This window comes from Zerene cesonia, chromosome 7, assembly GCF_012273895.1.
Source record: "Zerene cesonia ecotype Mississippi chromosome 7, Zerene_cesonia_1.1, whole genome shotgun sequence".
Taxonomy (NCBI): Eukaryota; Metazoa; Arthropoda; class Insecta; order Lepidoptera; family Pieridae; genus Zerene; species Zerene cesonia.
In genome coordinates, this window is record NC_052108.1 from 7,079,866 (window position 1) to 7,097,540 (window position 17,675).

The following is a 17,675-nucleotide window of genomic DNA, read 5'->3' on the forward strand; positions in this document are numbered from 1 at the left end:
ATAATTTGATTATGAACAATTTTGTGACATAATTGGCCCTTTATAAAAAACGTTCTGATTACCTCAGCTTTATTATTAGCACTTTGTATAACGGGCCGTTCGGCGAAATATTAAAAAACATCCATCCCGGCGAAACCGTAAAACAGAAAAAAAAAAAACAACACGGGCCATATCGCCGTTTACGAGTTTCTTTCAGGTTGTTTAAAGTTTAATATAATGAAAACCGTCAGATAAAGGGCCGAGAGGAAAATCAGTGTATTTCCTACGAGAAAACTTTTCTGTATCTACACAGGCGTCTCGGTCAACAAGGTTTGCGTTTGTATCCAATCGCTGTAAATGTCACAGCGAGATTTTACCGGTTTTTTGTAGTGGGAGAGTTTCCGGGAGGATTGTACGAGTAACTTTTATATTAAAATCTATTACGCTTGTCTTAGAATTGTTCTGGAGGAAAGTTAAATTACATCCGAATCATATCAACCGAATTCAATATTAGTACCTACATAATAGTATACGAATCTTTTTAAAGAGATATTCTACTGTTTTTACCGACTTCGAAAAAGGAGGCTCCATTTAACGGTTTTTTAACTCAGAACGGTAAATTGGATGGACCGATGCTGATGATTCTTTTTCTATTTGAAAGCTCTAGTGCCGTGAAATGTGGTTCCATTTCAATTTGATCTAGTTATGATACTTTGAAGGCGGTTCAGTTTTTTTCTTGAAAATACTATTTTATGATTTAAATTATCATTTAACATGGATTAGATTTAGTCCGTTTTAGGCACAATCTCAACTCTCTTATTCTTGTAAACTTTACCAAGTATACATAAATATTTTTCTTACTATATATATTATTTCTACCGACATAAACGGGCAGTAACTCGACATCTTTAAAACTCCTATTTCTTAAAATAAATCTGCTACGTTAAATCCGCACTCAATTCTCTCATCTCCGACGAACTACGGCATGGAAATTATTGTTACCAAGTATCGTCATCGGAAAGAGTACTCAATGTCTATAATAATAAAACATATATTGCAATACAAATAGGTACATAGTCATATACATGTATGCAAAATCTATGTTCAATTCAACGGAGAAGTGGGTCAAAACTCAACTTGCAAGATTTGATTACAAACAAACACTGGAGCCAGCTGAGGCTGTTTATAAACTCGGTTAAAAAAGATTTACGTATTGTTTGATATTTTTGCTGTTTTAAACCGACTTTAAAAAAGGGGGAGCTTCTTAATTCAAATGTATTTTTCATTTTGGCCTTGCTACCGTAGAACTTTCGACTGGGTGAACCGATTTTGATGTTACTTTTTTTACTTGAAATCCGGTGTCTCCCGTTTGATTCAATTTAAATTTAGTCTTGTTCTAACCTTTTGAAGGCATTTGGTTTAGTGGTAAAAATAATCACGTAATTAAATACAGTATGAGTTTTCTAACATTTACAAATAATTCTTCAAAATTATTTAAAACAATATCTTATTAACCATACGTTAACGTTTTTTACATTTTTATCGACATTAGCTAGTTATAAACGAAATATGTAATACACCAATGACTAGAATCCAATAAAATGTCGTTTTCAAATGTTCTTGGTATAAACAAAACAAATTAAAAAAAAACAATCTAGAACTTTCTAGAGAATTCTGGAAGGTTTTCAACTTCCAATATGGCGGCGCGATACAGTCCATTACACTCCGGGTGTAAGTGAAATTCTGCAAAATGTATGCAAACGAACGCCACGCGAAACGTGGCGTTGTAAAATAATTATCAGACCGTCGTTAATTAATTAAGTCGAATAAAAAGGACTACAGGGTTTAAATAAATTGAATCGATCAATTATTGTATCGCTACTATTGACGTCGAATGCGTTTATTGTCACATTTATCGGTGTTAAAATCCAAGTCGTATTCGGTTGGTTCATAAATTAATTAAAACGTTTACACAAAAATGTTTTAGTGTCATATTGTGGAAGGTATAGCCAGCGAATACAATTTATTGTTAATATCGTTTATTGATACGAGTAAATGTCTAGCTCATTATTAATATTGCGAAAAATACTGTGAAGTATATAATAATACATATATAATTTACTGTTTTGCTAATAAAAACACTATATTATTTAGATGCCGACACATATTCTATTTTGCATCTATTGATCAGCCTTTGTTTCATACCATTAATATGCGCATATTTTCCATATGGCCATGACTAGTTAGTAATAACATTGAACTATTTAGCTATCTATAAATATCTTTGTCATATCCCTAAAACAAAATGGAACTCCATGTTTGGCGATTTTCATCCTACAAAAGACACATACCTTCAAAAACGGTCAGCGTAGCGAGCGCGGTGACGGCGTCACCTACACCGTTCTCGGCGACGCATTCGTACGTGGCGTCGTCTCGCTGCGCCCGCACCGGCTCTATCCGGAGAACGGTGCCATAGGCGCCCGGCCCGGCCGCCGCGTCCATACCGGACACTTGGTAGCGTGATTGCATACCTGGAGAAAAATAAGGCTCATTAATTAGAATTAATAAAGAAATATAGAAAAACATGATGTAATCCTTTATTGGCTTATTGTTATATTAAATTTATTATTGTAATGTTGTTGATTAAACCTGTAAAACTGTGGAGAAAGAAAGGTGGAATGCCACTCTGTAGCGAGAAAATTTCGCTTGCGCGATTCAGAAATGTATCGCTACAAAGCTGTTGGATAACCATTAAACAAATAAATAAAGAATAAATAGACGTGTTTAAAATCTTTCTGTTTTATGTATCTCAGAGGCTCTTTATAGCACATGTGAAAAGTTTTTTAAACCATCTTAATCGTAATTGAACTTTACTATACAGCATTTTTAAGCGATGTCATAATGTGCACATTTGTGTGATTGTATGTTGTATTAAAATGAAAGCGAAAATAATTGTTACCATATAATCAAAATACAGACGTTTTAAGCTTATATAATTTGAACATAAACACATTTAAAATAAGTACTCCTAAGCAACAGTTACCCGCTCACAACAGTTGCATAATTGCATTCGCACAGAATAATGAAGAAACAATTACATTTCTGCGCAAAGATTGAAATCCTTTGCCATTTAGAATTTATGTTTATTGAAAATCTTATAACGGCGAGACGTCCAAGGCTCTTTGTAAAGCGTTTTATACTTTGCATCTGACTTTCGACGTCGTGCAAAAATAAGACCGCGCCGTGTTGCGGTTCGAGTGGTTCTTGTGACGGGTGTATAGAGTTGAGAATGCATTGTTTCAAGCGTACGCCGGGTTCGTTTTAGTTGGTTAGATGTGTTGGACGACAGAGCTAAATCGCCACTCGTGGTAAGTGCCAAGGAAATACATTTCGCAACAACTGAGAATAATCGTTGTCTCCCAGCGACGAAGCCGGTGCTGCTTTAAAAATATAACACTATCACTGCACTTTCCGTCCTGAGTTTTAACTTATTTATGCAAATACAGACTTGGAAAAGTTAATATGTAATTTTATATTCTTGCCTCGGTCTAAAAGTAGTAGGATTATGCGAGCCGGTGTTTATTTGTGTTTACTGACGTATTCTTTTGCTATATAAATAATGAAAATTAAGATTTTAACGTTTCAGCATCGATTTAACCATAAAAAGTAGTAAAACAAAGTAACTAAAAGCAAACTGTATTTATATTTAATTTTTAGTTTTATAGCATTGAAATGCTTTATAAATGAGAAATTTTGAAAGAATAGTAAAAATTTGATCACGAGGCAGGATTCGAACCTTTTTTTTTTTTTTTTTTTTTTTTTTTTTTTTTTTTTTTTTTTAAGTGGGGAAATCTTGCATAGATACCCACGGCCTCCGGAGATAAAGCCGTGGGTTATGTCGGATTCCTACCGACCAAAACCCCACTGTGTTCCGTCGAGCCACTTAAGTGAAGGGGCCACGGGAGTTAGGCAGGATTCGAACCTGCGTTTCTTGCCTAAATTTTTTCTATTCTTTAAAAATTTCTCAAACTGTATTTAATTACCAACATCATCCAAACTACCTTTTTTATATTATAATGTATTACATCATATTTATTTTATTAAACTCATTTGTTAATATCGATGTTCTGCATATGAAAACAATTACCTAATCCAACTTTATGTCTCAATCAATCTCATAATATCTATGCCTAGCCTATGAAACAGATCGAAACCCACCAAAATCCATACACGCATCATATCACCGACGAACCCGTGACACAAATGCAAAACCGCGAAAACGAATCGAATAGTTCCCACAGATAAATAATGAATATAAATTCGTGCGATGTCTTATACATCTGAAATATAGGACGGGCGAAGGGGAGTCATCCATTACTGGGGGACGCGTGATTGACGTTTGTCCGCCAATGTGACGCTGCCACATTTATTGTTCACGGAGGGACGCTGAATTGTTATTTCTGGCTTCCCATCACTATTTAATATGTGGTACATTTGTTATTTTGTATTGGTTTCACTTTTATCGGCAGTCGTGATGCCATTGTTAGAGTTTCCACGTATTTTTGGTCTCCTTTTCAGGGTTGTCTCAAATCTCGAGTGAAGGATTGTACGTTTATTTTAAACTGGCTTGCTTTTGGAATTAAGTACATATAGTTCAGTTTGTAGTTAATAAGATTTAACGTTCTATTTGATAATACATAATTGTTAAACCAATAAGGGTCATTGGGTGTATTTGATTCCGGTTCGTGAAAGTCTGCGTACAAGAAATGTTATTATAGAACTTATTATTTCATTGTATATAGTTATTTTGCTTCTACATAATGTGAGGATTATTAAACATTAAATAATGCTTACTTTGTATCGAAACACGAGAGCAAACAACTTTTATTATAAGCTTTATGTGATCCTACTGTAAGAAGTTGCTACGCCCTACAATAATGCGATCACAACCATTGAGAGATAGTTGGCTATACAAAACGCCCAAATCTCTTCATGTACGTCCCGCTTCAAAAAGCAGAACGCAAATCCCCAACGACCTTTCCAAACAGCTGAAATGACATAATATAATTCTCTTAAATCGCCGTTGTTCTTGTCAAAATTGTTCGCGAAAATATAATATCATTATCGCTTAAGCTTCCCAAGCGTTAGTGGAACGTACCAAAACACACATTGTTTATGTAACAACGAACTGCTTTAGTTTGGCCCTAATTGAAATATATTATTCACGCACATCCTTTTCTCAGAAATCCTCTTTCACCCCAATTTCTCCCTTCCAATGTTTAACAACTGAATGAATACGAGGTGACGGATAGACAAATAATAACTTTGATGAAGCCACGGCTATTAATATTGAATATGGAGGTGTAGTGGATTTAGGGTCCTCTATACATAAGCGCAATATTTGTCTGGTGGTTAATGATGAAACTGTTGGTCGTTGAATACAGTTAAGTTCTATTTTAGCTGTTTAAATAAGATTTGATGGATGTATTTACATTGAAACAAAACAAATTAAGTGTATTTTTAATAATTAATAAATTCAGTGAAATAAGCACATTTAGTAACCGCATTTCCCGCTAAACTAACGAGATATTTGTTCTGTCCAATTAATATGCACATAAAATATAGAGAAGAAATTAATATTTTTAAATGATTGACAAATACATCCAAAATTAAATGCAAAAAAAAGCCAATACTCGGAACGATGGTTCGAAAAGAATGAAGTATCAAACCATTCTACACAACAACATCAACAAAGCCCACTCAGCCAAGCCGGCCCCACTACGGAACCAAAAAGCCGTCTCGTGCAGCGATACAGTTCACGGCGGCCGCTCATTGCGATGATAGATCATAGATATGGTGTTACATTTTTCATACCCGATCGAACTATTAAGGGGAGGTGTAAGGAGGGTCGTTTACGGTGGGGAGAATTCGCGTGCGTGGCTGTACGTTTTTCCAGCTCATTGCCCCTGCCTTATGGCCGTCGTTACCGGTCACATATTTATGGGCTAAAAATACCGTTTTTACATTTCAATCACGGACCAAATTCGCTGATTCGCCGCCGCCATTTGTGATATCGCGTAGCGGCACTTTATCACATTGTGACCGATTTTAGATACAATTGTTTTCAATTGATAGCGCAAATTTGTATACGTACACGCCGTGAGTGTGACCGACATTTTTATGTTTGCATTGTCTGTGTCTAGTTCGTAGAATATTATCTAAATGTAATTATATATCTATGAATACATTTTTAGCCATAAACATTACTGATTAAACATGTGATTTAATGAAATATTGTTAACTGAGGAAAGTGTCTCTGTTCAATCTACTGGGTTTAATAACAAAGCATAATTGAAATATTTGAATGCATATACACCTACATTGTACATATCTCTTCAATTTTAATGGTACACGTAAAATTTAATTTTTAGTTTTATAGCATTGAAATCTACTATATAAAAATAAGTCGGGTTTTCCTTCCTGACGCTATAACTCCAGAACGCACGAACCGATTTCCACGGGTTTGCATTCGTTGGAAAGGTCTCGGGCTCCGTGAGGTTAATAGCAAAGAAAATTGGCGTAACGGAGTTCGCCGAGCTTGCTAGTGCTTTATAAATGAGCCTAGCTGAGCTAACCTAACCATTTGCTACGGTTAGGCAAGAAACGCGGTTTTCGGTCAATTTTTTTCTATTCTTTCAAAATATCTTAAGGTTAATCAAGTTATCTCTTGATTGTTATTTAATTTCGAATCGAAAAGAGTATGCGCAAAATATTTAAATAAAAGTAAATGTTTATGAACTGAAAACCTTTTCATGATAAAAATCATGTCGGTCATCTACGGTCCTTAACACGTCAACCTTTAAAATTAATGAAGCGAAGTTATGTCAGTGATTTTAGGCGGGAAAAATGACTACGCACACGATGAAAAATATCCCTAAACGTTCATAACGTTCAGTGAATTTTTGTTTGAAATGTAAAATTTACGTATATTACTAAATCCAGAATTAATAACGTACATTCAATGTAATAACATAAATTCGTTCAACACCGTGGTCTTACTAGATAAACTCACATTTCAACATTTGTCATTAAAGTTGACTCTAGCCAATATCCAATACACAATTGGCCCTTATTTCCATTTCAGTAGTAGAATTCTTCTTTCTGTCAGTTAGAATATTTGTTGATGAGACTTTACGACTCTGCAAGTGTTCAAAAGCGGCTATAGCTGTAGCCGCGGCCGCCACAGACTTGTAACACTGGCGGTGTTACAGATGCATTGCCGGCCTTTGAGAGACATAATATACGCTTTTTTCTGGAACGTATCACACATACACATATAGTAAATGATGTTAATACTCACTAGAAACTCTCTTGCCGTTTTTCCTCCACTGTATGTCGGGTATGGGCACGCCTCGCGCGGCGCAGTAGAACGCGGCTATGCCGTTGGCGCGCACCTGCAGGTTGCGGGGCCTTATGGTGATTTCGGGGGGATCTGTCGGCAGACAAACGGAATAATTTGATCATTGTAATGTTAATCGATAAATGGATTTTTATTTCATTAATTATTGTATTTGCAACAATAGAGCATAGATGAGACAATAGGTTTAACATTTTTGGAAAAAAAATTGTGTTGTAATCGAATAAGGTTAGATCGGGTGGGAAAATTGTTCATTTTGAAGTTTAACGCCAATATATTTTATTTTAAATGCGTGATGTTCCTTTTAAATTGACTTAAGAAAACGACAAAGGAGTTAATATACGTATCAGATAAAATATATAACATATTTATGGATAAGCTTTTACTCTATTGCATACATCCATGGGATCCAATTTCCCCCGTGAATAAATTAGCAAATCTCGGGATAATCCCCTAACTATGTTATCCCATCCACATCCTCAATCCCACTATACCATACACGAGACGAACAGCCAAGGACCAAATCCAATTGTCTCGAAAAGTTACTTTAAGTGGAACTTTAACAAAATTACTCCGTACCACGAGAATTCAGATACCGAATTGTTATCGTGCATTAGTCAAGAAACGCGGTACATTTTCATTACAGTAAAGCAGATTAATGGCATTATCTTGCGGAAAAATGCGCAGCGAGCCACGAAACAATTATGTTCCTGGAAGTCGGCGAAGACACGTGAATTTCGGAAACTCCGAATCCCTGCATCAAACGAACCCGAACAAAAATGTCTAAAGGGACCCCGGGAGAACGGCGGACATGCGCCGCGGGGAGCGTTTGATTCCTGAACTAGAAAATGAAATCCCATTTAGTTCTCTATACACATTCGAAGCTAATCCCACGGGTAGCGATCGGCTGCGATCAATGTGACATTAATAAACGAACGGGAGTAACGTATTTTCGGAGACTGTCACACAGGAGTTAAAATATTCATAGAGCGGACACCGCAGAGGTCGGGGGTGAGATTGCAGATCTAAAAAAAGCTGATCGGCTTTGAGCGTTCGCCGGCGAAACAATTCATTTTGAGCGGTCCGTACATAATTTTCACCCCTGACCGCAAATAAAAACTCAATCTATATTCGCGACGAGGCGGCGTCACGGCGCGTTTAATGACCGCCTGCTCTTCCAATTATACGTTGATAGGAGTCACTAACTATCCGCGTGGTCGCGATTCGAGTTTGCCTTTGAATTACTTCAGTGGCTGGGGAGAGAAATGACGGATTGCGTATATTTGTCGACGGCCGTGAATGGTCACGTTTTGTATGTGCGCGGATTGGAAAGGGCGTCGGTACGTGTCGACGCACGCATACAAATAAAAGCGGCGGCCATTTTTTACGCTACTCGCGAACCTAGCCAGATTAAATTACGCGGCGCCTAGACGTCGCTATGTGCGAAATTAAATTGCTGCATGGAGCGATTTTGCGCGCGCTACTCCACATTTGTTCACATTTGTAGTTATAATATGTAGGTATAATTACGAAGGGTGTTCACAAAAAAGAAACTAATCATTACAAGGGTGCCCTGTTAATTGGACTGATCACATTGAACTAAAAATTTATATTGAAGGAGTCATTTCTGCTTCACTTGAGACTTCCTTTCCTTTGCGACCATTTTTAAGACGAGTACTGACAATGATAATTTTAATAAGATAATTGAACTATTTTTTTCAGCTTCAAAAGTTTTACTAGAAAAAAAAGCTAATAACAATGTTCCAAGCTTCAAGAGAAAATTCCATCAGAGGCTATATATTACAAATATAATATAATCAAAAACATCCGATACTCAGATAATATTGCGAACCGCAATCCCACACATCATCAGTTACTATTTATTATAATCACTTAAATTAATACAGTTACCAAAAACCAGTGAAATGATAGCAATTTAACGGACACGTTACATCCATTCAGAGCACAAATCATTTATACATTTTAATATCGACGTTGAAGCATCGATTAATTCTATCGCGCACTATCATATTATTTTCTTTTATACCCTAATCAGATTTATATACCAATAGAAGACGGTACAATTATAAAACGACTAACTTTCTTATTTTATGAATAAGATCTTTGAATTTCAATCATTTCTACAAATACATAGAAAGAAGAAGAAATAAAAGTTAGACCACCTGAAGCCACACAACATAATTATGTTGGCGGAGTTCTCAAGTGTGCTCTATGTACCCGCATATTCAAGAAGTCTTGTAATGACACGAGTCTGCTCCTTCGTTGCAAAATCTCGCGGAAAAGGAGTCGAAGAAAACCCTGATATCGACTAGGATGTGCATTGCATGATAATTTCAATGACTGCACTCTAATGAAACTGATCAGATATTTTGATGAGTGAATCAGAAATTTAGACGAAATTGATGAAATTTTGAAAATGGAATATTCCATTTTTTATAAATTATAATATTTGTATTTCGTTTTTGTGTACTAGATTATATTAGATAAAACATAATCAAATCAAGAATGGAAAACGACCTGTTTACGAATTTACCTTAATTATTATATTATAAACTCAATTACGGTTTATAACTCAATAGTTTTAACCTATATTTTAACTATCCATATTTATACTGAATCAATTGAAAAGCATATAAAATAAAAACGTTTTGAACCAATATAAATTCTAAACTCAATTAATATTTTCACGCCAGCAGCATTTCTATAAAATATCCACATTTTCTCGTTTAACAATCACCAATAAATTCAACAAGCATCGTTTCATTTAAGCTTACTTTGCAAATATTACAATTTAGCAGTTATAAGCTCTCAATATACACAAAAAGTGTATAAACGATGTACGTGTTCTGTTTGAAATTATAACAAATTGTACTCGAAATGCTAATGTGACTGTTTTTTTATTACTCCATAAGTCATCTTGACTTCGACTGATTGGCGTGATTCTTATTGGGTTTGATAGGAAATTGGTTTTATTTGGTCTCATTTTAGAGTCTAGTGTGGTAATTTCCCATCAGAATATTTATATTATATATACATATAAATTATATACCACAAAATTTACATTGAATTTAATCGACTTGAACAACAAAAGTAAACAAGCCGCAACTATTTCAAAAGCGCTATTACTCAATATTATAAATTTGTTTCGAAGCAACATTCAGTAAATGTGCAACTACCCACTGTATTTATTTATGAGAATAATCTGGAGCGTTCGAGCGAACCTATTTTGGGGTCATGTAGAGATTGAACGAAATTTATTACATTGTCAGGTATTAAACGTGTTATTTAGTGGGTCAATTGGGAATACCATGTATTTTCAACACGAATATAACATGAATACAATATTTAGATACACGGTTGAATATAAACAGCGAAACAGAATTCGTACGAACTGCTTTTGTAATGAAATTAGTTGAAAGCTTGCTGCTGCTCCTTGTACCCTGTATTATTTAAAGTGAAACACATTTTCTAGTTGACTATACCTTATGACTCATAATTCTAATCGACTTTGTAAATAACGATTATGACACGAATGCTATTGAGAGGTTTTTCCAAGTATTTAAGTGGCAGAGTGCTTCCTGAGCGAGCGTTAACAAAGAAAAGGCAACACCTTATTATACGAGATAATATTTGTGCTAAAATTACTTTCATACTAAAGCGGACGCTACTTGACGAGGAAAATCATATTATCCTATCTTATAGAATTCATTTTTAAAAGGAACATCACGTTATATAGAATCTTTTGATCAGACATAAATGCACATCTGTTTTTGGTCTAATGATTACCCGAGTTAAACACGATCGACCGTAAGTCGATCGTGTTTAAATTGATTTCTAGCAAAGCCTAATTATTTTACTAAATGCTGAAACTTATGAAACTTTAATGGACCAAGCTTATAATTAGAACAATGAGTTAGTAATACGGCTGATCGTTATCATAATCGAGGGCCCCTTCACAGCACCTGTAACATAATGAACATGACATTATCAACTTACGTGTTAAATATTGTATAAAAATATTCGAATCGTTGACTGGCGGGATGCCCACTAAGGGCACCTCTGTGACTATTTTAATATGCGGCGCCTCTGTTTCTTCTAATATTATATCTTCTTCGTCTGTTGTGATAATTATTTTCTTTAATTTTTAACGGTCGAGCGGTTGTCGTATTTAACGCAATATACAATTGAACTTATGATTAATTTTATCTACTATTACCTACTTATACTATCTTACAATAAACTAATATTAATATAAAATATCAACACAGTTATGTATTAATATAGATATAACGCTTATTTATTGCTAATATATATAAATAAACAAACAAACGTTACACGTATGAGAAATTATATATTTAAATTAATAAGTAGAGCGACGCTTGACATACAGTACTTGTTGTATAATTAAAGTAATTTTAAATAAAAATATAATAAGCTTAAAATAAGAATTAAACTTGGATGAAACTAAAGATAAGGAATAGAACATTACCATATAACCATCTTGTAATCGTTTAACAACTCATAACAATAGCCGAGAATGTAACAACTATATTTTCATACAGGTCAACCATTTATTTCCTTACGCGGATTCGCGATTCAACATAACTCAAACGAACGTCTCTCGGCACGTCGACGATGCGGTAAATAAATCATTCGCATCGTTATTATCGAGAAGTTCGACATAATATCGATACAATAAATAAACATCGAATCGGCATCGATTATTGCGAGATATACGTACACGATTTTTCATACATTGAATAATGCGCGATAAAAATTGGATAACGGGCGTCTTACCGGAATGAGAGTATCTCTGTATTGTGTTCCGGGGTGAGTAATAAAGAGGTCGGGCTATTGTAATATTATGTGGGGTAATGTTCTGAATGCGCTTCAGTCTATATGGAAATCTTGGACGTGAGAGTAAAGTTGAATAGTTTTAAAAATTGCTAACATCCTTCCACGCTGTTCGTTCGCTGTTTTATGCGGGGAAATATCTTGTCGGTGATTATGGTTTTTGTTACGTTGTGAGACCTAAATAAGGACTAAAATTAACGCATTAGCTACTAATCATTTGTTTTTGTATGTAAAGTTAAAAAAAGTGTTTTCTACTCGTACTTTTTGCATTGTTTCAGCTAGTTAATTTGATACATATCGAAAGGTAACAGGTAGACAATCTTATATAAGAATAAATTTGTCTCCGAATTTGCCTAAATATGTAAATCAATTCAATAAATAAACAAATCCAATAGGGATTACAAAGCGCGATAATATTTATAAAATACGCGAGCTAGCGAAGCATTTTAAATCAACGCTTCCAACTATATTATAACTCTATTCACTGTTAAAAGAGTATTCTTTTATTTAAAATTCAAAGGACTGTCGATCCACATTAATTTCCATTGACAATCGCGCTAAAACCCTCAACAATGACATCTTATTATTAAAAGTTAAATTAACCATGGCCACCCATTGCTCACCGCTATTGAAACACAAAAACCGGTGTCCAATCTGAGAACTCTTTCCCCGGTCCCTGTCAAGTATCCGACGAAGGCCACTAATGAATGACGGTAAAAATAAACAACGGACGAACAATACCGCGCAAACAATGCGGTCGGACTCAAAGGAAATGTCTGGTGTGAAAAAAAAATTGTGAGAAAAAGTGGAAAATTGTCTAGAAACAAGCAAGACAATACAAATTGCGTTCGTCTAAATTGCTAGAGACATGCGTTGCGGTTGCGTCGGCGGAGAGGCCGTCTCTGTGGCGACGAACCGAAAATAGGATTATGTGCCTCATTTTAAATGCCGCTTTTGAATAAATAGAGGGTAAACAGCACTGGTTATTTTTAAATATGTCGATTTTTAATATCTTAGTAGGTAGGCCACGTGAGAAACGCTATTTCGATGCAATAAATCCTTTTATTTTTATACTTTGCCGAGATACACAAGTGATGTATGAACTTGTATCACAACTTGAAGTCATAATATTGCAATCATAATGAAAGTATCTGTCAAAGCAGCCCTAAATAAATATAAAAAAGCTATTTTAATCTGACCCCGTGCGACCCAAAGTCACACATTTATAAAATACAGAACGAAATACTCGAATAGCGAGGAAAAACACTGCAAAAACTATATCCTTCTTTGTGTTAATAGTTCGAATTACGTTTCAGTCTTTTTTGGGGAAAAGAGGATTTAGTTCCGGGAATTGTTTATGGGCACAAATGCATGTTGACTTGGTTTTTTAGAACTCAATCTATGTATTTCTATGTTGTAACATAGTGATTGTATGTTCGATGTATCTATGAAAATTTGCAAAGATAACCTCGAAGTAATAAGATTTATCTTCGATATTATAAGCTGTTTATTTTATAATTGATTAAGAGTAGTGGTGGCTCAGTGGTTAGGACCTTGGACTTGAGGTGAAAAGTCGCGGGTTCAAGACCGGACGAAATGAGATGATTTTTCATTTTATCTGCAAATGATCCATATCACCACTGCTCGAAACGGTGAAGGAAAAACACCGTGAGGAAACCGGCATGTCGAAGAAAGAAAAGTTTAACGACATGTGACATTTGCAAACCTGCACTTGGCCAAAGTGGTGCATTAAGGTCTGAACCCTCACAGGAGGCCCGAGGCCCTACTGCGCGAACATTTATGGGTTGAGGATAATGATAATGTTATAATTCCTATTAAAATGATCACATGAGTTCAAATTGTCGCCTTCTAGTTATTTCATCTGTGTACAGATATACAACACTAGTTCCTTATAGCATATTATTATATACTATAACACTGTTTTCACTCACTTTTCCCCGGTTGTTCGGTGTTTGTTATAAAAAAAACTTTTCCACAAGTCAAACGAGAATTCGAAAGCTTTTCCACTCTTCTATTATTATTGACATTCAAGTTTCACTAATTGGCTGAAAGGCGACGTCCGATAACAATAAACAATTCCCCGCCAACAAAATTTTCCAAATGGACTATCGGCAAAAAGGTGTCAATACGTCACAGAACAAACTATATTTATTGGGAATTAGAAGAAAAAATGTCTGTCCCCGAAGACAATTTGTCGAGTCTCCTGCTGTAATAGCCCAAATTAATATAAGCCCCGTTTTTGTTAATATTGTAGTAAATATATTTCGCCGGATATTGTGATTAATTATAAGCAATTTAGAATGTTCAAGAATACCTGTCCCTAGGGGCCGGGGGCGAATTACTAATGTACGTGAACAAAATACTGTACTTTATCACAGTTCGCAAACAAATCTTTGTATAACAAGAAGCCAGAGAAAAAGGGTTGTATGCTGTCCCCATACTGGAGCATGTATAGATACAAGAAAACAATATTTAAATTGAAATTGCCGTGAAGACGTATTTAGGTTTATCACGTGCTATTATAATTTTGTTTTCTACGAAAGCACACAACCGATTTATTTTCTCATAAACAATAAATTGCATGGAACTTTCCAGACCTCGTGTGATACGTTAATATGACAGTAATAGTGGATAACTAGTTACAAACTGCGGTAACTGAATAATAAGGTTGTGGTTCTGTATCTAACTCTGCATAAAGCAACGACGCATGTAGTGTAAAACATGACGCTTTTATCTCCATATATATAAAATCTCTATATACATATAAATCTCGTGTCACAACGTTAATTACCATACTCTTATGAAACGGCTGGACCGATTCTCATGAAATTTTGTGTGCATATTGGGTAAGTCTGAGAATCGGACAACATCTATTTATCAAACCCTAAATGATGATAGTAAGGCAGAACAGCGTTTGCCGGCTCAGTTAGTGACACATAAAAATCTAGACAAGTATTCATAACAAAAAAAATTAAAATTATATTAAATGAACTTAACATAACAAAGGCGACATTAAATATCAGAAAGACAACACATTACAGCGCTCATTGCGCGTTCTCGTTTCAAAGCTTCATATTTAACATTGTACGGGCTGTTATTAACAATTTTATAATATTTCAGTGACGCCAATATGTTCAATAACAGTGATAACACATGACCTAAAGGCAATCGCATCGGATTAACATTCAATCGGCAGCAAAAACCGCAACAAAGCCGATAAGCCACTTTGCCCAATTAGTGGACATACAATAATTATTTTAACGTTTATTCCGAATAGTTTATCAATGTATTCTATAAAATTTCAACATTTCACGTGTAGTTTCGGTAGTTCGATATTATTTTATTTCATACTTTTTTTCTAAATATACCCAGACACAAGAATCGCTCCGTGAAAGAAAAATAATTAACAAAACACACTTCAAGAATATTAATGTTTATTTTTACCTATACTTTTCAGTTGAAATAGTCTATAGTCTTAAATAAAATAATCAATATTTAAATATAGCATTCAATTAGCGTGGATCAATCTTAAAGGCGATTTCCGACCTACTGCTGAAATAATTAAGTTTCCAAAGATACATACAAGTCAACTGATTCTAATATATATGCACTCCGCCATACTTTATGAATAAAACGCAATCTTAAGCTGTGCAACAGGGATGGAAGACATAATTTGAATAGCTTCATCCCTGTCGCACATTAATATCTACATATGCATAACGTACTATCATGTTACTGTACTCTCGACACAACGCAGTTGAAACTCTCTAACTCCGAGTACTTTTACGTAGCGTCGCTGTACACATATTTCATGTAAAATATGCAAGAAATTTAGCGTAGCAGAACACACGGGCGAAATATTTGACGGCGGATCTACAAAAGAATTCGTTCAAAGATTGCGTCGTAAATCCACGGCATCGTATGGAACTAATAGAGCCTTCCTTAGGGGCCATTAACCACGGACTAAAGCCCCCGTCGAGTCATCGAAGACATCGGCACTGGGAAATTTCAGTCCGCCGTTGAATTTTGTAGGTGAGGTGTTGAGACAGGGGGTTATTCTGTCAGTAATGTGTATTAATACTACAAAGTGGAAAATTGTCTTTTTACGAACTATCAACGAAATAACTAACTCTATTCTATCACGACAAAATGTAGTATACATGGATTTTTCAGGTGATCATTGTGATTGACAATAAACAGTTTACCATTCATTACTATTGGCAGCAAAAGGTGCTTTACGCTAATTTCAAAAATTTTAATAAACTGTTGCTATACAGCGTCCAATAAATAAAACTAACAAGAAATTAAAATAAGGTTTCAGGACACATATCGACTAAGCGCTGTCTGTTCCTCTAATCATGTTACGTTGAAAAGCTTACTTAATTTCAAAAACGGAACATTCCAATTCTATGGCAGTGTGCTAACATTGATCCATTTTGTGCATAAACCGAGAACGTGTGAGTTTCGCGAATAAAAACCGGTACAATTACTTTCGTTGTTAATTAACTTAATGGTATGCTCTCTTCTTAATAAAAATTTCACGGCGAGCGCATAAACGTGTAAGAACATAACAAAAGCTTTTATTTGTGGATGTCTTGTGAATATATAATTCATATTACAATAATATGGAAAGAGATTGAAACGTAAGAGCATTCCGACGGTATGCAGCTATGTCTCGGTTTACAGCACATAGAACAACGGATGCTGCAAGCCGCAGTGATGCATCTTATACGATGAAAGCACTAACGAAATTGTATGACTTAGGGATTCGATTTGTTCTTGGAAACAATGGTCAATGGATGATTTAAACATGCCGTGCTTTGAATTTTTACGGCTTTATTAAACAAAAACACGTATGAAAGAAAACGTAATTTAATTGGAAATTGAATCGTTATAATTTAGAGCAAAATGAAACGAATTAATTTCAATACAACTTCAAATTATTTAATTAGCATTTGATATTGTAATTTTACAATTATATTGATGAATAGAAAACACGAGGTATAATTGTAATAAGTGTTTATTAAAGCAATCAATTTGAAAAGCCCAATCGTATACCTACTATTCAATTATATTTTATACTCATTTATACCTTGTTGATTTTAAATGAATATTGTCTTCAGTTACTGACGAAAATATGTAAGTATGTGTTATGTCATGTATGTACGTATGTGTTCTGTAGGTATATATTTTAGGTATATCTTCCGTCTATATTGTGAAAATGTAATAATATAATATAAGTCGTTGCAAGCACATCAACATTACACCGGTCCCCGTTTCGCTGAAACGTTCGTAAACCATTTTAATATATTCACATCAAAATGCACTCGGGTAAAAGCATTATTTGCATTTCGTTTTTTTATGGACAATGTTTATGAAAACT

At 34.8% G+C, this 17,675-nt stretch overlaps 1 protein-coding gene across 4 annotated transcripts in view; it reads right to left on the reverse strand.

The window, feature by feature from the left end:
- The window catches only part of LOC119828168 (tyrosine-protein phosphatase Lar), a 331,779-nt gene that overhangs the window by 79,407 nt on the left and 234,697 nt on the right, over positions 1–17,675 (reverse strand). For 3 of the 4 annotated variants that reach the window (XM_038350265.1, XM_038350264.1, XM_038350262.1), the window contains exons 4-6: positions 11,414–11,533; positions 7,340–7,471; positions 2,331–2,510 (exon numbers count right to left, since the gene is read on the reverse strand). In XM_038350265.1, coding sequence (XP_038206193.1) covers positions 2,331–2,510; positions 7,340–7,471; positions 11,414–11,533 — 432 coding nt within the window. The remainder of the gene's footprint in view (positions 1–2,330; positions 2,511–7,339; positions 7,472–11,413; positions 11,534–17,675) is intronic. The other variant, XM_038350266.1, reaches the window with a different exon arrangement.